Source organism: Artibeus jamaicensis, unplaced genomic scaffold (assembly GCF_021234435.1).
Source record: "Artibeus jamaicensis isolate MK-2021 breed Jamaican fruit bat unplaced genomic scaffold, CSHL_Jam_final contig_797, whole genome shotgun sequence".
In the NCBI taxonomy this organism is placed as follows: domain Eukaryota; kingdom Metazoa; phylum Chordata; class Mammalia; order Chiroptera; family Phyllostomidae; genus Artibeus; species Artibeus jamaicensis.
The window spans coordinates 11632567-11654532 of record NW_026521977.1 but is presented as its reverse complement, the minus strand read 5'-3'; the positions used below and the strand labels follow the sequence as shown (position 1 = coordinate 11654532).

The window sequence follows — 21966 nt, the reverse complement described above, 5'->3', positions numbered from 1 at the left end:
CCCAGAAAGGCCAATAGCCAGTAGTACTCTCTGTAGACAAACATAGGAACACTAAGTTACAGATATAATTTAAATACCCTTCATGTTTATGCATGTTAAATGTGTATATATGTCTTTGCATTTCCCTAAAAAATCCACCCATGCAAAAAATGAAGAGAAAATGATGCAAAGAAAAAATGTTCATAAGAAAGGTATTAGATAAATAAATACCTTAAATGTAACAGAATATTAGACTACAGAAGTCTGTTACTGAAATAGGAAAATATACATGCTAAACTTCAACTGGTAAAAGTACGTTGCAATAATAGATCAAGTGTGACTTCAAATTTGCAAATTACAAAGTATATGTGAGTTTCCTATATATGCGTTTTCTATAGAAAACATTCCAGAAATCTTTTAGCAATGATTATGTCTGGATGTCAAGGTTATTGATTACCTTTATTTTTTATTGTTTTTATTATTCTTTACCTAATAAAGGTCCCCTCTTACCCCATGCTACATTTATAATCAGAAGAGTAATAACATGATTTAAAAGTGAAAACAAGTTCTTCTCTTGCTGCAGCTAGATAGTTTGTATTCTTGTTCCAGCCCCAAATCTTTAGGAATTATACCCCCATTTACTCCCTTTATTTGAAAAATAGAAATACTAATATTAATATATGGCCTTTCAATGTTATAAGGTAGATGTGTGAATGACAGGGGGTAATGCAGAGAAAAGCATTTGCAAACTGCAAAATGCTAGACACATGTAATGAACCAGGTGGGAATGAGCATTGGGATGAGAAGGAAAATGTGAAAAGGGAGAGGGAGAAGAGGAAGATGACTTTGCATGACTGAGAAAAAAGAAAATGAGTATGACCAGTCAGTAGTCATGTTAGGAGACATTATCAGAGCAATTTTCTTACAGGGAGTGTAAATGTGTGTGTTATTGAATTGGGGAAATTATATAGTGTTAGATTCAGAATGTTCTCATTCCTACCATCGGGTTATGCAAAACTGACATGTGAGCCTCCTTAAGAATTAGGTTTGGTCTCTGGCTATTTTTTCTTAATGCAGAGGGAAGCAGGAAGACAAAAATATACTCACTAATCTCACCCCAACTCCTACCCCCACACACTGAAGCTATGCGAGTTCTGGGTATGGGATAGCGATTGAAGAAATAAACATCCTTTAATTAATTTCTTAAATAAAAACCTGGTTTATGCCCTGGCTGGTGGCTCAGTTGGTTGGAGTATTATCTTGGAGCATCATCCCATACACCAAAAGGGTTGTGGGTTCAAACCCAGTCAGGGCACACACCTAGGTCACACGTTCAATCCCTGGTCAGGCACGTACTGAAGGCAACCAATCCAGGTTTCTCTCTCTCTCTTCCCCTCCTTCCTCTCTCTCTGAAATCATTAAAAAAAAATAAAATCCTCATGTTAGGATTAAAATAATAATAATAACAATGACAACAATCTGGTTTAAAAAGAAAATGAAAACAATAATATAGCTAATCATAACAACTTCTTTTCAAATCCACAACATCCTGCGTCCTCTTGATCAAGTCAGTTTCTTTTATTAACCTTCATCATCTCCACTTGTTAAATAAGAGCGTCAACTAAAGCATCCCAAAAGTCCCTTTGAGCTGAATGATTGCCTTTTCAGCTTCAGTTTCATTTGTAATCTGGATTAAAAAGATTCTTACTTTGGAGGGTCATCGTGGAGTTATGTCAGATACTCTGTATAAAACGGTTAGGGCAGTGCCGAGCAAAAAGTATGTGTGAGATCAAAAGTAGGTAGTATCACTGACCTGACAAGTTTTGAACTTTTTTCCCAAAATTTTCTTTAAGTTTAGCAGACATGGTAGAAGACTGCCATTGAGAGATAGAGTTTGACTCACAGACTTATGTCTTCATGTAAAGCTCTACAGAACCATACCCCACACAATCTGAAGAATGAATATTTTTCTAGTAAATCTCAAGTGGCCAAAAAAGAAATGTTATTCTTAAGCCTTGATTTCGGTTCTTTGGATCCCACCCATGTTAAATTCACATTAAAGCTACAATCTACATACAATAAACCCAAATTAAGGTAGATTTTTTTTACAAAAGGGTAAATAGAGCATTTTATTAACACTTCTTTTGCAGCAACAAAAATAATAGTCCACATTTTTTTCATTCAACGCAACAAAAGCTATGATCACACTACATCACTTGGAGACACAAAGCAGAAGATAGTTTTATTTTCTTAAGGTCAAGAATTGTCTGCATTTTCAAACAAACTTTATGTTTTATGTTCGCAGAAGCAGGGCCTCCAGTCACTGGCACAATACATTGGACAGGTCAAATATCCAGAAGAGACGATTAAATACACCAAGAGTATTTTGAGTTGAATTGGGAAATACACTATTATCATTTTAGAACATTAAAAAGAGGTCGATGTTAAATATTTTTTAAAGAAAAAAATCATTCCTACCACCTGAAAAGCTACCACAAGCAAAATAAAGATAATATACAGACAGGAAATTGTATGCATTGCACTTATTGCTTGGTACACAAATGTTGCAACTCCTGTTGAGTATTATTAAGAAGTGACACGCAAAATGCCTCTGCCCCATCTAAAACTCTACGACTCTATGAAAGTAGAAATTGCAGTCCCCTACCCCAACATTAGGTGTATGCCATTTTTGGTATTTTTGTGAAGATTGTTTATTATGTTTCTGTGTATGGATATGTATAAGATATACAGCTATATAGAGATATAATTTTAATATAATTTACCGTCCTATATAAGACAAATATATTTTAAATGGGACTTTAAATAATAAAATTATCTACTTACAATCTCTCTATTAAATTTATCTTTTTATATTATATATAGCTCTGTGGCACAAGTTTTATATAGTATTTAATTATTAAGAAAGAAGAATATCTAAATCATTTTCTATTTCTTTTGTTGTTTAATATTGCATTTTCAGGGCTTTATTTCCATAGCAATTTCTTATTAGATTCTTTATGGTGTGTGCATTTTTTTTCCTAATGCAAGTTACAACCTGTACAAAGTTGTAATAAAAATACATTGAAGTCTTTTCTTAATATTTTTTTGCAAAAAAGTTATGTGATATGCTACATGAAAAGTCAGATTTATTAAAATGTGAAGTGTTTTATACTGTTAAGTAAATGGATGGAAGAACATGAAGCATACCCTACACTTTACAAGTTCTCTTTCACAGATACGTGTTTGTGCCCAAACACTTCATATAAAACACTGTAGCCCAGTCCCTCTGATAACCAACAAAATAGTCCACATTGTGTGATAACAATAACTATTGAGTATGCCTTGCTAGTTGCTAGCCCACAATATTCTTCTCTAATTGAGATATCCCAACTGCATGATTTACACTCAGTAAACGTTGTCAATATCTGATGCAGGCAACATGACAACATGACATTTTTGTTAAAACAGGACATCTGCATGAGATCTTGCCATACAGTGTAACAAATATATAAGTGCATTTTACGTCATCAAGTAGCTTTGGCTTCCTAACCTTTGTAGTATGAGATGTGCCAACTGTTTTAGTGTGCTTTATTAAATGGTGATGAGTTTTAGCTCATAGGAATCCAATGAAAAACTACTTGCCTCTACAGTTTTTGATCAGTCAGCCTTTAAATCACAAACGCGAGAATAGACAACCTGAATGGAAATGATGGAATTTCACAACTTCTACAGATTGCACTTGATGGTAACTTCATGAGTTTGTTTTTATTTCATTTTTACAGCAAGACTTGCCTGGTTGATATGTTTACATGTTTACATCACATATTTTTAAAATCTTTGTGCAATCACAATTAAGTTAATCACAAACACTAAAAATAAATCCAGCAATTAGCTTTGTTATGAGTAATCATCTCGATTGTTGTAGGTGTATGAGTCTTGTCCTTCTCCTTGTACAAATTCCTCTTTCTTTTCCCAACTATTGGGCCAGCCTCCATTGGCCTGTGTGGTGGCACCATAAGACTTGGCGGTACCATAATTTATATAATTTTGAGTAATGTCCCCTGTTTCTTCATCAAGTTCATCTTCATGGATAAACCCACATTTTTCTTCACTTGTTTCCTCAGGGTCTGCCCAGGGTTGCTTCTCTCCTGAAGCAAATATTGCATAAAATATAACTCCGCCATAGTGGACGAGGGCAGCGATCAGGAAGACATACTGCCACTCCTCACGGGACTGCGGGGACAAAAGTGACATGTGAGAGCAGACAGCCTGTGTTTCAGAGGAAGCCCCTATTCTGATGATCTGAAGCGAATCCTGTGACAGACACTGTCTCCAATGTATAACTTTTATCACTTAAAAAAAATTAAAACCTAAAGTTCTGAAATAAAACTCCAAATATATTTATGGTCTGCTAATTTAAAAAAATATTTAGAATTGATTTACTTAATGTTTTTCTCCCACTCTTTTTATTCATTTTCTTCTATTAAATCATAATTTTGGAGCTGTACATATAAGGACAAATAGCTGATTATTATATTCTTCTGCTGATAACTGCAGAGATGGCTGAATTGAGGTTTGTAAATAAAGCTCAGAAGATTTCTGTTTGCCTAGTCTAGTAATCTAGGAGCAAAAGGTTTCATTTACTTTTATCTACATCAGGAATATCAGAAATAGTAAAAGGTGTTGAGGAGCATGTTGCTAATTGGTTGGGAAAAGACACTTACTCTGAGTTCTTAGATATTGTCTTCTGAGCCTCAATCACCTCCCCTACTCAGAAGTGTGGTGACTAGATCAGAAAAGAAATGCCAAAGAGAATATACTAACCCTTTCCCCAACCATAAGAGAGAATCTGCTACGACCGAACACCCCCTTTGTTCCATCTTACCTTATTCTTCGTCATTGCACCCACAATGATAGGGCAAACCATTCCTGACAACGTGCCCACGCCATTTGAAATGCCCATCAAGATGCTAGCATATCTGGGAGCAATATCCAGGTGGTTAACGTTGAAACCTGAAATACACACATCACCTTGGACTCAGAGCCTCACAAGCCTCTTAGGCGTGCCTGCAGAATATTTTCTTCCACACCCACCAACCTCTTTAAAAGATACTAGGTACACAGCAAGTGCTTAATAAGTACTTTTTTATAATTCAGCTCAAGGGTGTAATAAGAATAAAATGAGGTATAATTTCTTTTCTAATACTTGGTATGTGATGCTCACTCCACAGAGGAAGGGGATATGTTCTCTTAACCAAAATAAATAAGTAAATAAAAAGGGTAAGCAGGGAGAAAGCAAGCAATAACAAATCTAAAGAATGCACTCTAAATGTTTTATTATTTTTATTCAATTTTTAGTGGCAACGTGTTGACTAAACTTTCTCAATGGTCAAAATATTTAAAGTGGAGAGCAGAATATCTGGAGATCTATAGGTAGACCACCTCCCCATCACCAGCCAAAATCAGATGCCACGAGCACAAATTTTAAAAACGTGTATTACCAGATATAGCAAATCCGCTGAATCCCACTGCAAGTACCAAGAATGAGATCGCCACCCCTCTAGTGTGAGAATAGCCGACGACCAGAAGCAGTGTTGCTTCCATGCCAAAACCTTCAGAAACAAACACGTGAAAACACCTCAAAAATTTGTGTAAGTTTCCCAGTGAGCCAAAACCACTAAAAATGCCCTAGCAAACCACTTCTGTCTGTCCATGTTAAAAATAATCATAACATTGTTGCAACAACATGGATGGAACTGGAAAGCATTATGCTGAGTGAAATAGGCCAGGGGTTGAAAGACAAATACCATATGATCTCACCTTTGACAGGAAGCTAAACAACAAAACAAACAAGCAAACAGAATAAAAACAAAGACACTGAAATAGAGAACAAGGGGACAGTGACCAGAGGGGAGAGGGAAGGGAATTTAAGGGGGGAAAAGGGGAGGGATTTTGAGGAACAAGTATGAAAGACACAGGGATGAGGACTGAGGGGGGAGGAAATGGGAGGGAGGTGGGGAGCACGGGGTGGGGGGGGCTGGGATGGGAGAAACAGGCAAAAAACTGTACTTGAAAAATAACTAAATAAAATTATTGAGAAAAAAATAATCATAAGAGTAATAATTTATACAAAGGGATTACTGACACGTTGCTGGTGTTTCAGTAAGAACACCAAAACAACCTTAAGTTTCAATGGTGGGGAGAGTTAAGTTAGTTATGTAGTTATTTAAAACTAGGTGTTAGGAAAACCCAAAGATGGGAAAATGACTACAAAAGAACAATGAAGACATATTTATCTGCATGTTTGATATGTATAGAAAAAGCTGCTTATGCGAATCAGAACTCCGTGGAGTAAAAACATGTTCCAAACATCACTTGCATACTTACCCCCACAATTCATGATCTTTCTTACTGTCGTAGTTGAAAGAATTTGCTTGCTTCTTAGAAAGTCTGCAATCTGCCCGCCAATAGGCACAATAATTGTCATCACCAAGTGTGGCACCGCAGACAGCATACCGACCTGAAGGAAAACCAGGGGGGAGAAATACACATGCTTGTAAGTGATGTGGGCAATTTAATGGCCCTGGTTTTCTGAACCCAGCATAAATTTTTCATGGACAGAGGCAGGAAAAATATTGTCTCTATGTGACCACTTATTTCCTAGAATAAGTAATAACTTCCACATAATAAGCAAGAAAAGCTAAGTAACTTTATCCCTTTAACTTTGATCCCTTTTTTAAGTTCTAGAAGAGAATATTGTTTTTCTGTGCTATGAGTCAGTAAATCTTGAGTTTATGAAAAAACTATTCTGAATCTTATTAAAGAGTGATTCCCATTTATATGCCCATTTTATACTCTCAAATGTGTTTGCAAAAATGTATCATTAGGAAGAAGGGCGAGCAGAAGAGAGAGGTGGAAACAGAGGTGGGGGGCAAATACATTAGATAAAACCTTGAAGAGGCTATATGTTCAGGCTAACAACTTTAATTGCATTTTAAATAGATATCTCTTATGAGTTTTATATTCAGTTTATACACATTAAGAGCCCAGAAAATGTAGACCAATTTTTTGGACATATTCATGTCAAATATCAATATTGGGTCATATTGCCACACAATGAAATGTAGTTTCTATGCAATCTAAAATCTAACTGACACACATTTTTTGACCAATAATTATGTGCTGGGTGTTCTTCTCTAAGCATTACGGAGGCAGAAAATAGAAATAAGATGCATTTTAATTGTGTATTACTACATACATGGACTTAGTAAATTTTAAATATTCAATACCAACATGTAAGGAGAGGGTTTTTTTTGCTAAGTATAATTTTAAGCACAGTTCCTGGTAAGTGCCAGGTAAGTTTATTATTTGATGTGAATATGGTTTTTTAAATTAGATTATTGAAGCTTCAAGAAAACAACTGGGTTTTATTTTTAATGGTGTATAGTGTGGGGTCACACCTGTGGACTTGAGTTGTTTTGATGATTAATTGACATAGTGAATGACTCTAAAATAGGTTAGATCTCCAAGCTATTCAATTCTCTTTTACTTTAGATGGAAGTGTTTTATATTCTTATTAGTATAGTTTATTGTAGAGTTTGGTTTCTAAATCATGTCAGCCCAGGTCCAAAGTCAATGACATATTTTCTTCTTTACCTCCTTTACATGTTTTGCAGGTAAGTCAAGAGACTTTTTTTTAAACCAGTATAATCAAAATCTTCAAGCCAATCTGCGTGTGTAAAATTTATTTACAATTTTAGTTAAAAATACAATAAGTGAATCAAATTAAGCCATCTAGTTATTATACTTAGTTTTTTGTGAAATATCATTGCATTTATTCAAGCACTTTCCATTACTTGGAGCTACAGGGCCAGGATTGACCCTGCAGTTTCATTAGCATCTGTCGGTTCCTGCCCTCGCGCCCATGAGACCAGACTTTATCAATAGCCTCTCAGTGTCATACTTGTCCTAGATTATGAAAATGAACTCGCACCTCCAGCAGCCTTTGTGGAGAAGCGCAACACCTCTCAAAGCTCCCGGAGGCTACCCTGCAATGTTTGATCAGCTCCAGAGAGAAGAGCTCCATCTAAAGCAGCCATTCTTCTCAGCAATGGAGGAACAGTTTCCTTAGAAACAGGGTTTACAAAAGAGCTCTTAGAATAGCTACTCCTAAACTCAGGCTTCCTTCAGTTCCAGGCCTCGGATAGTGTTTCAAGTAGAGGCGTAACATGAATAGCGAGCCCAGCTGGACTTATGTAATGACGTGAAGCGGACTGGCAAGTCCATTGCCAGCACAGACAAGTGCATTCAGGACTCAGTGAAGGGCTTGGCACAGAGATGGGATTTAACAAATACTTTCTAAATGCTTAAATTAAGATATGGTGTACCTGAATATAAATGGCATACATAGTAGAGGGAACTGAAACAAACCAAAGGATCTGGGCTTAAATTTGATCCTCTCATTTATTACTAGCTTGGCTTCAGGCAATTTAATAGCCATTTCTAGTTTCTACATCAGTTCAAGAGAAATGGGGATAGTTATCCCTGGCTCAACCACACTAGGTTGTACATGATTATGAAGGCCTTGTAAATTCCAAACCCCTATATAAATATAAAGTGGTATTATTATGTTTATTTTATCCTTATAGAAAATCCTTATAGAAAAATGATTATATTTCCATGGCTATGAACACAACATCTGTAGCTGTTAGTATACTATGCTATAATTGGCAACTTTTATTTACATGTTTTTGGTCTACATCACCTTGAGGGCAGGAGCCACATTCTTACCTTATTTCTGAATCTGACACAAAACTTCACACATCACGTTCAATAAATGACTGTTTAATGAATAAACTAAATAAAGAACATACAAAAATATTTTCAGATATTTTCTGTGTTCAAATCTTTTAGCCAGACAGGTTGGCAAGAGCACTGGAGAAGAGCTGGATTGGTGGTTACAATTCCACCTTAACAAAATACGTTTTCATTCATTGCTACATTGTCTCTAAGCTGACATTTAAAAGAAGTTCTGTTTAATTGCACACAAAGGGCAACACTGATGCCCCCCCCCCAGGGGAGATATAAGCTCTGTGACAGCAGAGACTCAGTCTGTTTTGTCTGCATTTCCTGCAACAAAGAGCAGTTTCTAGCAGGTAATTGAAGGCATCTGGCAGATATCTTCCTTAGTCTTTGTTTCCCAGAACGTATTTGTTGACTGAATAAATAAATACCTCACAGAAGTCAGAAGATAACATCTTGGCAAAAGAGCTTAATATTCACTTAAATACAAGAATGGTGCACTAGTTAAAAATAGTTTTTACATACCTTGCTGATCTCAAATCCAAAGACTTCCTCAAAATATGCTGGCTGACTAATAAGCAATAAGTAAAAAGTCCAGCTTCTGCAGAAGTTTGCGACGATGATTGCATAGACTGGCATAGACGTAAAAAATTTCCTCCATGGAGTCTTGAATTTCTGAAATCCCAAAGAGAGAGCCATTCTGACCATTTAAAATACATTCTAACTTAGGAACGACGGGTGCTCTGCGGTTTCAGGATGTGTGTGCCGGGGCATGAGCGGGAGGTGGGCAGGCGAGAAGCAGTGACCTCTTAATTGCAACAAGCCAGTTAGCCTTAGCTGTGTGAATAATCATCAGTAAAGAAAAAAGGTAACAGCCTCTTATTCTGATTAAATTATTTCAGCATTGGGAATATACAAGATTCCATATTTACACAAAACTAATTCCTAAAGCAGAGATTTGGGAATCTCGGTTTCCAAGATTTGGGCAGGGGCGGGGGTGAGTTATAGACCATGCTTCCGCTAAAACTCACTGACAAATAGTCACCCTGTTGGTCTCCCAAATATTTTATCTACAATATTGAAAATTCAACATCCCTAGGGACATAAAAATATGAAAAATGGATAGGGCAATAATCCAAACCTTCTGCAAAGACAATGATAGCACTTCGTATCTGTCAACACCCCTGACCGCCAATGGATGTCAGTGTAAGTTCCGTGACACTGGAGTGCCGGGCTCTGTAACACTCACACGGCGTACACCTGGTTAAAGCCTCTGGCCACCCGGCACACCAGAGGCACACCATAGGTGCATCATAACCATAGTCACGCATTGCAAAACACCACCTTGGTCAATGATGTACCACATATATGATGGGGGTCTCATAAGATTATAATGAAGCTAAAATAATGCCTATCGCCTAGAGTCACCGTAGTTCAACACGTTACTCACACGTTTGCTGTGCTGCTGGTGTAAACAGACCTGCTGCATTGGTGAAAGGCACGTGAAAGTACAGCACGAGCAATTACAGTAGTGGGCTGTGCCGCCCAGGCTTGTGTAAGTGCACTCGATGTTCACACAGCAGCTAAACCAGCAAATGCTTCATTTCTCAAAGTGTGTCAGTCATTTACGGGCACATGACTGTAGTTAGTTATGATATTCAAGACATTCAAAGTTAACCTAACTATGATTAGCTTTGCTTATGACACCTATTTTTAAAGCATCCAGTATGCTTAATATCCTGTACGTGCCTAAATATACAGTAAAACAAGTATCTGAAGACTAATTTTTATACTTTAAAATATGTCCCACGTTTTCAAACACTTTCTCTATTACTTTATTTTGAACACCAAGATACTGTTTGGTGAAGAAACAATAACCTAAAATAGTTCTGTTTAATGCTAACTTGGGACCGGATTAGTAAAAGAGAAGGCACTCATAAGGGGGACGTAAAACTGAAAGTAACAAATGAACAAACAAGACAAACAAACAAAAATAACCTCACACACACAGACAACACTGTGGTGGTTGCAGAGAGAAACGTTGATGGTCGGCAGGGGTAGTAAAGGGAATCCAGTGGGAACCCAGTGGATGGAGATGAAAGGAGACCTGACTTTGTGAGGTAAACAGTGCAATACACAGAATATACAGATGATGTATTTTACAATTGTACACTTGAACCTTTATAATTTTATTAACCAATGTTACCTCAATAAATTAATAAAAAAATAAAAATTAAAAAGAGGAGGCAAACACTTTTTATATAGATTTAGCAATTATTTTTGGATATAAAACCTCATCATTGCTAGTATTGATTGTGATTCTAATTAATCCTTCACAGATCACCTTATAAGCAATATAGTAGAAAGTTATGCTGTGGTGATCACAAGTACATGTACACACATACACACACACACATATATATGATTGAAAAAAACAAAATGACACAAAAAGCTGTCCTAATAATGTGTATTGAGTTCTATGTCTTTGGATAAAAATTTCAAGCGACAGCATCATAGATGGGTTTAAAAAACTGAGAGTTTTCTCTTTAAATTCAATATGCTCTGGGAAAATGGTGCAAGATGAACATATTTATTCATGGATAATGAAAATAGCCAAATAAGGAATGTCTGGATGATGGATATTTGTATAACAAATAGCCTTAGAATATTATTAGAAGTAAATAACTATTTCCTGCTGGTCTGGTATTTCTTTTATTTAACCGGGATTATCTCCACTAAGAACTTTATTCCTCAGGTTGCAAAACACTTCATCAAATGTAAGAGAAAAGCAGCTGGTTTTATACTTTAAGAAGTTGTTGGAGGCTGTAGGAGGGTTTCTGGTATTCTGATAACATTCTACTGACTGCACTGGCTGCTCACTCCCCAGGGCAGTTACTATGTAAAAACTCAGCAGGCTGTTTGCTTATGATTTTGTGCATTTTTCTGTATGTATGTTATATTTAATTTTTTAAAAAAGAGACATTATAGCCCTGGCTGGTGCAGCTTGGAGCACACGCTGTAAACCAAGGGGTCGTCGGTTTGATTCCTGGTCAGGGCAAATGCCTGGGTTGTGGGCCAGGTCCCCAGTGGGGGCCACATAAGAGTTAACACACATTGATGTTTCTTTTCCTTTCTTTCCCTCTCCCTTCTCCTATCTCTGAATATAAATAAAATATTTTTTAAGGAGAGACATTATAGTCAGCTGCAGCATATGTGATCTTGAATTGGTTCCAGACTCCTAAACAAACAGCTACAAAAGACATATGACTATAGACTAGGTATTAGAATTTGGACTGGATATTAGCAATTTGAACATCTAGGTATTAAATAATGTATGGAATTTTTTTAATTGTATGAGTTTTGATAGCAGAACTTAGCTTATAAAGGAGAATATTTTTATTTTTCTAGAGATACTTGTGAGGTATTGGTGGATAAAGTTTTGTGATATCTCATTTACTTGAAAATTATTCAGCAAAAAAGCAAGTGAAATAATAAGGCAAGACATTACCAACTGTTGTATCTGTGCAGTCGATACATGGATGTTCCTGTTACTGTCCCTCCATATTAAATTTATTCACAATATAAGTTCAAAATAAAGTATAAGTTCTACTCCCACCTGATTTCATTTTTAAAAATTTACTTTGAAGCTAAAAGAAAGTATAAAATATTAGTAAGATATAAAATATTATGTTTAAAAAGTAGTAAGTGATAGAAAATGAGGGTTTTAAGATTATCCATGCTCTCTGGGGGTCATTTCCAAAATTGGTTTTCACTTAGACTAAATTTCTGATTGTTTGACAGAGTTTAAGCCTGGTGTAGACACACATTCTGTCAAGAACTAGTGAATAAAAAAATCACATTTAACCTTGAAGTGACAGGCTGGTCAGGTTGTCTTGGGCTAGAAATTGAAACTGAACTATGAACTCACTCTCATCAACCTACAAATTTAGCTTCTGCTTATAGCCAGTACGGCTGGCAGGACAGAGCACAGGGCCAACCCCCGCCCCACCCCCATACGCCACGTGTCTTTTGAATAGCCAACATGAGAAAGAAAGTATCAATCCATTTACAGAAGAAAATTGAAAAGAGAAAATCCTAATGCTAGTCTATTTGGCTCACAGACAACTATAATGTAAGGATCATTTTGAAGCACAGAAGTTTCACTTCTGAATAATACCCAGTATGGAATTTTTCTTACTTGTTAAAGGTCAAGATACATATCCGTAGCAACAATGAGTGACAGACCTTTTTACCTACAATGAGATGTCAAAAACAGGCCTTCTCTAACAAAGGAAGCAGAGAAGCAAGGCTGGAATAAAATACAACTAGAGTGTGAGGAAGAGCCTTACAGAGAAAGAGGAGAAACACGCAGGGGGTGCTGGTTCCTCAGCCGGTGCACGCTCCCTGCAACTCAGCGTAAGGAAACTGAGTTACTGATTGAGTGCGGAATTACTGAACCTGTCTTCATGCGTGACTTTTATTTTCCAGTTTTTAAATAGGATAATATATCTATTTACTACTTACTATTCATGATATAGTAATGTAACACGGACTAAAATATTTGCATTATTTACATAAAATTGCATTTCACTCTTGAAAGGCAGATCCTGTCCAAAAAAACAAATTATGATAGGAAGAAGAACTTTACAACATTTTCTTTATCTACTTTATCTTCATAATAATAATCCGAAAAATGGTAACATTTCATCAAAAAAGGATACTATATTAAGAATATTTTCCCATTAACTATTACTGGCATTCTAATGCTTTAGTATTTACTAAACCACATATAAGTACACATATACAAAACCTACATTTAGACTATGTAATGAACAAAAAATAGTCTTTTTCATGACTGTGTTAGGTGATTTAGTGATTTGGCATTTCCTACAATCTAGAATTAACTATTGGTTGAATTTGTTTAAATTATGGACCACACTGAACTGTTTTTCAAACTCATTTATGTTTACAGTCATAGCAATAACACAGGGCAAGTCTGAAGATGCTTAAGAAAGATAAAGAAAAGAATTATAGAAGGAAGAAGTAGTAAAATTTTCTAAGTATGTCAGGGAATATGGATGAAGTAAAAAAAATAATGATTGATACCACATTAGTTTTGCTGAGTAGGGACACATAAAATAATTTGGTTGGTTGGAGGGAGATGAGATGGAGAATAAGAATAGAAATATACACCATAATAAAATTCTTACTTCCATTGCACCTAAAAGATTTGCACTCTCTCCAATGCTTTCTTCTATGTACCTACGTTCTTCATCTGTAATAGTAGGGTGCTTTGCAGGACTCTCATAAGACACCAAAAGCCAAAACATGTACCAGATCATCCCAAAGCTTCCTGTAAGCAAGAGTTCAAAAGGAGGAAGTCAAAGAAAACCACTATGCATGCTTCCACTTAACAGTCACTTGCTGGAATGAAACTACACGTATCTTGTGACAAACACGTACTACAGAATGCCAGTTCGAGTTTATGTTTCTGCAGCTGACTTCAGCTATCTCTTCTTGCCTTTTGTCACCACACTTCAGTCTTTCTGAAGGCTGGTCCTGTATTTCTCTCTTTCTGTAAAATCATGCTGGTACACACAATAAATAATGACCGAATGGTGTGGTTTGGAACATGTTCATATATCCATCAAATGCTGACTGCGCAGTTACTTTTCCAGGCACTCTGCTAAGTGAGAAAAATATGATGAACAGGACAAAATTTTCTGTCCTCCAAAGATATTCTGAGGAGTTAATACTTTTACAATTGGCCTGTTTTGCATGTATGAGAGTGGCTTGCATTTCCAGAGAAAAGAAATGTTCATTTACCTCTCCTAATAGCAATTCTAGATCTAGTAAACAGACTATTAAATAAAACCTAGAAAATAATTGTAGCCTGAGAGACTATTGGACATTTAAAAAATGGGCTCCTATAATTAATGTAGTAACATTTCCCACTTCATGTGACTGTAGGTCATATTTTTTTCAGTACATGTTATTGCCTATTGATCATTTTCAGGGTACATGAAAGTTATAAATGTCAGAAAAATAAATGGCTTCCAAATTCTTTTCACCCCCTTCTTTATTTAGCACTCACCATTAAAACATGCCCTTATTGTGCAATATAAATCTGGAAGCATTAATAATAGAAAGAACTTCACGGAATTTATTCTCACTTCTCAGCAGCTGGCCATTTTGTTTTTGCCTCATACTGGTCTTTCCCCCTTGAGTAAAAATCTAAATGCCCCTGATCTTTATAGTATATTTTTTGCTTGCTCAATCTCTAAGAAGTGTTCCTTAATTCAACAGATTCTGATGCACCATGCTTCTGTTAATGACTGAGCGCAATAGCACACACAATTTTGGGTCAGATAGCGGAAATCCCATGTAGTGCAGCGATTGTGGTATATGGCTCTACCAGAGCCTGATCTCAGCTGTGTCATCCACTAGCTACACAGTCTGATCAGCAACTGAATCTCTCTAAACCTCCACTATAAAGTGAGATAATAATTCAATTTTTATGACATGTGGCGAAGAAAAGTTAAAGGAGGTAATGCATAAAGCAACTACCACAGTGTGGTCTTCAAATAAGAACTCAATAAACTAGAGCTCTTACAATTTAGAAGTAATTATCACAACCACTCTCTGAATGCGTCAAAAGTGCCAGATACTCCGCTAATTGCTTTTTTACAGGGTGCAGGGAAAGTAGGTTTGCAGCTGTAAGTACACGAAACACAGTTTATTCTTGGATTATTATTTATTAATTATTGCATTATTTTCAATATGAACAACGATAAACCCACTTTTCCACTGCCTTGTATGAACTATATTTTTAAAACTTTAGTCACTGTGCAGGTTTTATCTAGCTAAGTTTTAAACTATCAATCTTAAATGTGTGGCTCAAAGGCCCAATTTCTGTTACACACAGCAAGTAAGCAAGTACTATGATATGATATTTTCAGATTACCTAGTATTTAAACTGTGTACCATTCGATGATGGGCATTAAATAAATTATAGCTTGAACTAATGAGACTGGTTTTTAAAATACTCTGTGGAAATTAGCATCCTTACTTTGGAGCCGTATCACGTCTCCAGTTAAGTAACGGATTAAGGCACCGAATGGAGGATTTAATGGATGGCCACTCCAACTCGTACTATAAAGCCAACATATAAATGCTTGAAATTTTTTGAATTATGAACCTTTGAAAGTCTAATGAAAGATATGCATTTACATTTGATAAAAAGATCTCCCCAGAAAAAAATATGTACAAATGCATGTATGGCTTCAATTTCGAGCATTCATAAATCCAAAAGCCAAGCCGGGCTTTTGAGCCAAGACAAGAGCCCCTCCTGTGAAGTGTATTTAATAACATTCTACAAACATAAGGAATGGCTCTGGTGAGAACATTTCAAAATGGATCCAGGCAAATTTGGAAACTGCCAGATAACTGTTCTCATTTACTTTCCTCAGTGAAAAAAAAGTGTTTCTTAGAAAGACACTTTACGGGTACTTTCCAGTGGTAAGCTTTCAGCTTCTAGTTACAAAGTAAACAGAAAGGGAATTTGAACTTATGGCTTCTGGTGACTTTTACATTTCTATTTGGGAACTGAATCTCCTTTAATTCAGAGGAAATGAGGACAAAATGTGCTGCTGCTGCAAGAGACTGTTAATATTTCATTACAAAACTGATTCGTTTTGTTGACATGCCCATTGCCATCCAGTTTTCTAGCCCTGCTCAGTCTTGAGGAGGCACCATCAGGGGGATGGCCGAGAAAACAGTGGCAAAGGGGAGAAATGCGTGCTGCCTAGCTCTTTCTTCTTAATCAGCCTTGAATCAGGAGGTGACTTCATTTTTATTCATAATTAAGGGTAATATATACCATACATCACATAGTTTCCATCAGTGATATGGCTGCTTTTTAAAGCAATACATAACAATGTAGGGAAAATCATAGACATAGAACACTTTCCTTGATCTCCTTGGAATATAAGGAAAGAATTTTTAATGGGGAAAAATAAGTAAACATAGAAGTATGTTTAGTGATCTATCCCATTGTTTTAGATCATGCACATTTCTTTTCACTCTGTCGTGTAGAAATGCAACCTACCATAGACATAGAATACTGAAGACCAGCCAGTGTACTGTACAAGGATGCCAGCTAAAGGCATTGCAATCACTGCTCCAGCATAGGAACCTGAAGTAGAAGGGAGAATAGGAGAAAGGAGGGGAAATCAATAAGAGTTCTTAACTTTTTATCTCACGTTCTTTGGTTCACTTACACAAACACAGACTTGCACACTTGGGTGCATACACACTCACGCATACACCTCGAAACACACATACATGCCTACATAGTTAGCCAGGAATACAAGACTATACAAGTAGATATAACTTACCCCAGACACAACAATGGTTTAGAAATGAGATGATAATAAAAATTAAAATGTAAAAACTATATTAACAATCATTCATACATATTTTGAAAACCTAGCTAAAATGGATGAAGTAGAAAAATACAAAGAAATAGAAGAAATAGAGGGTTTGAAGAGACCAATAAGTATTACATAGTTTGAAATAGTAGTCAGGAAACCTTTCCTCACGAATACACCCCCGTACAGACAGACACACTCCCCAGATGGTTTTACAGGTGAGCTTTACCAATTTTCAATTCTTGTTCAAGTTGTTTCTAAACTTCCACCCAACATAACTACACCAGCACACAGCACTTACCACAAAAGGAGGTGGTTGCCAACCTACTCCTCTCCAGAGGGGGGGCCCACTTGCTCCATATCCCATGACATGCTGGGTAGGTGACACCCTGTGATGAGGGAAGACATATGTCACCATTTAGGATCCAGGGTCACTGGAAAACATGCACATTCCCTTTCTGATGCTGTTTCCTTAGAATGGGCACAAAAGAAAGATGCTATTCATGGGAATTTGCTGATTCCCTGAAATTCCATTCTAAAACTTTCATCCCAGACCAGGTAAGACATGGCCTCTTTTTAGAGACCTGTTCAAAGTCTCCCCACCCTTCAAACATTATTACTACCTCAACATTCTTCTGATCAAGGTAAAATAAAAGATTCTGCGTTGCCCAGTTTATCTGCAAATCTGAACAATTTGAGAAATTTAGAATGCCTTTTTGTGAGACATTACACTCAGTGACTCCCAAATACAAGGGATCCATGCAAATGAAGGTAAAGCTTAAATCCTTGAAAATCACACCTTCTCAAAGAAGTGTCTAGAAATTAAGGCCCTTAAAATCCAGTCGACCCTCTGTAGCCACAAGTCTGCATCTTCAGATGCAGCCAACCTCAGATCAAAAATGTTAGGGAGAAAATGTTACCTTTGTTGCTGACATGTACTGTTGTAGTTGGGTCTACCATGATTGTGTCTGTACTAAAAGTGTGCAGACCTGTTTTTCTTGTTTTTATTCCCTAAACAATAGAGTATAACAACTATTTATATGTCATTTACATTGTAGTAGGTAGTATAATTAATCCAGAGATGGTATAAAGTGTATGGGAGGATGTACATAGGTTATAGGCAAACACTACACTGTTTTAGATGAGGGACTTGAACATCCATGGATTTTGGCATCCAAAGTTGGAGAGGGGGTGAATTCTGGAACCAATATCCCTTTAATACCAAGGAGTAACTGTCATTATCCTTTTTCTGTTAGTTTCATCTTATCAATTTTTCCTTCTGTTTAGAGAGAGGAAAGTGTTTTCAGTGTCTTAATACTTTATCTGATTTATTTATTCTCACCATATTTCATATAAAAAGAAGAGGCAACAGGTAGGCCAGTCTCTTTGGATGCCAGTTTTTAATGCTATTCTTTCAATGGCAGTAGGCTGACAGAGGAAAATCAGTCACTAGTGTTAGATACCCAAAGAATATATTTAATGAAATACATTAGTGAAAACCCAAATAATGATTCTAGGCCAATAGGGACTTGGTATAAAACTCCCAAAAGATGTTAATTCAGGGTTATCACCAGCAAAGGGCAAACTCAAAATTTTTTATCACAATACATAACAAAAGTGCCTATTCTTCTTTTTTTAAGTCAAATAAGTCACTAAGCATTCCCTTAATACCATTCAATTCTAGAGAAGGAAAGTAGTAGTTTAGCATCATTTGAAGATAAAATATCTGATTGCCTAACTTCTCTAAATTTTTAACATAGTATAGACACAACCAAATTAAAACAACTTATTTGTAGACCAAGACAAAGACTTTCTGCTGGTTCTTAATAACATGGCAACCTTAAGATGCTGTCATCTTGCAGTTCCATACCTCCACAAGTCCCTGCAATATCCTAACAAAGATGACACACCCATAATGCACTCTGGCTGCTGATGGGATTAGCATATTCAGGGTAGAGGTAAGAAGTATGGCAGCTCCAAAAACCCTGAAAAACAAAAGGAGTTAATAGATCTAAATTTCTCAGGTTAAGTTCAGCACAAGCAATTTAAAAGGAGAATGTTTTTTTCCTCAAAGACTAAAATATGTTCTGAACTTTATTGGCGACAGCCATTGGAAACAGATTTGTGGACTATCTTCCAGTACTAGAAATATAAGAAATAGAAAAAGAACTTAGTCAATTTGATTATACTTACTTGTATTTATTTTCTTCGCGGATGCAATTACAAATTGTAAATATTTAATGAATCACTGCACACATTTTTGGTCTACATTTCAGTCTACAATGCAAGCTTCTTAAGGGTGAGGGCTTGTTTTCAGATACACTGTATGCCCCCAATACTGTGTGCCAGGAACATAGCAGTTGCTCACTGAAGAGCTGTTGAAAAGATAATAAATGCCCGAATGGAGCTGTACCCCACATTATACAAGTCCTTTCAACTTCCTTAAATCAGATCGTTCATAAAAATTTTATGAACAAAATCATATTTTAAATGCCCCAAGAAATCTCATGATCAGATTCCCATAGCACATGTTTTTGTAACCGAAATAACTATACTATGCCAGTCTCAGGTTTTTTTGGGGGGGGTAAGTGGGGAGATTGTATCACACCACTAGGTGCTATCGCCACTAGTTTCACACAAATAAATACTGATTCCAGAAAAAAATGGCAAAAATATGATGTTACCATTTCTATACATCTGCAAGTAAAAAGTACATTTCATCATTTAGGAACTATTTTATAATGCTTGTGCTAAGTAAAAAAAAAAAAGAACCCCCATAACTGGGTAGCTTTAGAAATATTCTCTTGCATAGAAGTTTTGGGACATATTGTCTCTAATGAGCTTAGCTGTGTGCTCTGTGCAGGTTTTCTCAAATCAAACATTGAGTTGTTTATTTATTTACTTACTTATTTTATTACTTATCGGTTACAGTTGCGCCCATTTTTGCTCCATCGCTCTCCCCTGTCCTGTCCAACCCCCACTCCCAAAGACAATCCCCACCCATTTTCCTTGTCAATGGGTCCTTTGTACATGTTCCTGGACTTGATCTTTTCAATTCTTTACCCCATTATCTTCCGCCCCATGTTCCTCTGGTCACAGTCCATTTGTTCTTTAGTTCCATGTCTCTGGTTCTTAGTTCTTATTTGCTCATTTGTTTTGTTGATTTGGTTCCACTTCTAGGTGAGATCATATATTTGTTTTTTACTTAGCACAATACTTTCTTGTTCCATCCATGCTGTTGCAAAAGGTAGGATTACCTTCTCTCTTTTTTTGCTGCATATTATTCCATTGTGTAAATGTACCACAGTTTTTATGATCCACTCATTTATCAATGGGTACTTGGGCTGTTTCCAGCACTTGGCTACTGGAAATTGCGCTGCTAAAAACATTGGGATGCATAGGTTCTTTTGATTGGGTGTTTCAGGATTCTTAGGGTATAATCACAGCAGTAGCATCACTGGATCAAAAGGCAGTTCCAGCTTAGTTTTTTGAGAAAATTTCATACTATTTTCCACAGTGGCTGCACCAGTCTGCATTCCCACCAACATTTCAGGGTTCCCTTTTCCCCGCATCCTCTCCAACACTTGTTTATTGATTTGGTTATGATGGCCATTCTGACTGGTGTGAAATGGTATCTCATTGTGGTTTTAGTTTGCATATCTCTAATGGCTAGTGATGCTGAGCATCTTTTCATATGTCTCTGGGCTCTTTGTATGTCCCCTTTGGAGAAGTATGTTAAGGTGTTTACCCATTTTTAATTGAATTGTTTGTCTTCCTGGTGTGGAGTCCTGTGAGTTCTCTATATATTTTAGAGATCAAACCCTTGTCCAAGGTATCATTTGCAAATATACTTTTTCATATGGTTGGTTCCCTTTTTATTTTGCTGATGCTTTCTTTAACTGTGCAGAAGCTTTCTTTCTTTCTTTTCTTTCTTTCTCTCTCTCTCTCTTTCTTTCTTTCTTTCTTTCTTTCTTTCTTTCTTTCTTTCTTTCTTTCTTTCTTTCTTTCTTTCTTTGTTGCATGTACCTGTCCAGATCTTCCAACACCATTTATTAAAGAGGCTATTTTTTCCCCAGAAACACTGAATTTTTTAACTCAGTCAAAATTGGTTGCCTCACAGAAGCTCCAATTCTTCCAGGGGCACATTTAAATGTAACTGTGAAGGCCTTGAGTTTCTGAAATGGAGCCAGGATCACTATTCATCTGCTACTGAAATTGGAGAAATGGCATTACGAAGGCTCGAAGTGGATCAGCTCTTTTTCTATGAACCACGGACTGGGTCAAGCACTTCTGTTTACTTGATGCAGCCTAATATCCCCTTTCCTCAGAAGGTTCTCTCCACCGAGGCAAATGGTGACTCAGAAGGTGAATGTTCTGTCCTATTTTCCCCCTGTGCTGTTTGCTGAATAGGTATCTTTGTGTTTGTGTCAAAGCATAATTTATTTCCTGTTTGACACAAAATAGAAACTTTTTATTTTTAGAAATAATTATGCCTATGAAAATGCCACACACACACACAGTGACATTAAAGTTCTGCCAAATATTGATTTACTTTTCAAAAAATAAATGCAAAAATCCCATAATCTGCCTTTATAAAAAAGAATTCAAAATCATTATAAAAATTGGTTTAAAATGTATTTTATTTCTCAATTATTACTTTTAAATTGAAAGAATGTTCACCTCTCTTAAGTCTACAATCCAAATGTTTTTGTGTGCATTTCCTAGAACATCGTGGAGGTTTCCTTCGGAGCTGACA

At 36.4% G+C, this 21966-nt stretch overlaps 1 protein-coding gene across 2 annotated transcripts in view; it reads right to left on the bottom strand.

Moving 5' to 3' along the window:
- Nucleotides 1–2138: 2138 nt before the first annotated feature.
- SLC17A6 (solute carrier family 17 member 6) overlaps nucleotides 2139–21966 on the bottom strand; it is a 38213-nt gene continuing 18385 nt past the window's right edge. The window contains exons 4-12 of one of the 2 annotated variants that reach the window (XM_037162141.2): nucleotides 19081–19195; nucleotides 17512–17599; nucleotides 16889–16975; nucleotides 13992–14134; nucleotides 9307–9456; nucleotides 6367–6499; nucleotides 5481–5591; nucleotides 4865–4992; nucleotides 2139–4212 (exon numbers count right to left, since the gene is read on the bottom strand). In XM_037162141.2, the coding sequence (XP_037018036.1) occupies nucleotides 3877–4212; nucleotides 4865–4992; nucleotides 5481–5591; nucleotides 6367–6499; nucleotides 9307–9456; nucleotides 13992–14134; nucleotides 16889–16975; nucleotides 17512–17599; nucleotides 19081–19195 (1291 nt within the window). In that variant the 3' untranslated portion in view covers nucleotides 2139–3876. The remainder of the gene's footprint in view (nucleotides 4213–4864; nucleotides 4993–5480; nucleotides 5592–6366; nucleotides 6500–9306; nucleotides 9457–13991; nucleotides 14135–16888; nucleotides 16976–17511; nucleotides 17600–19080; nucleotides 19196–21966) is intronic. The other variant, XM_053673108.1, reaches the window with a different exon arrangement.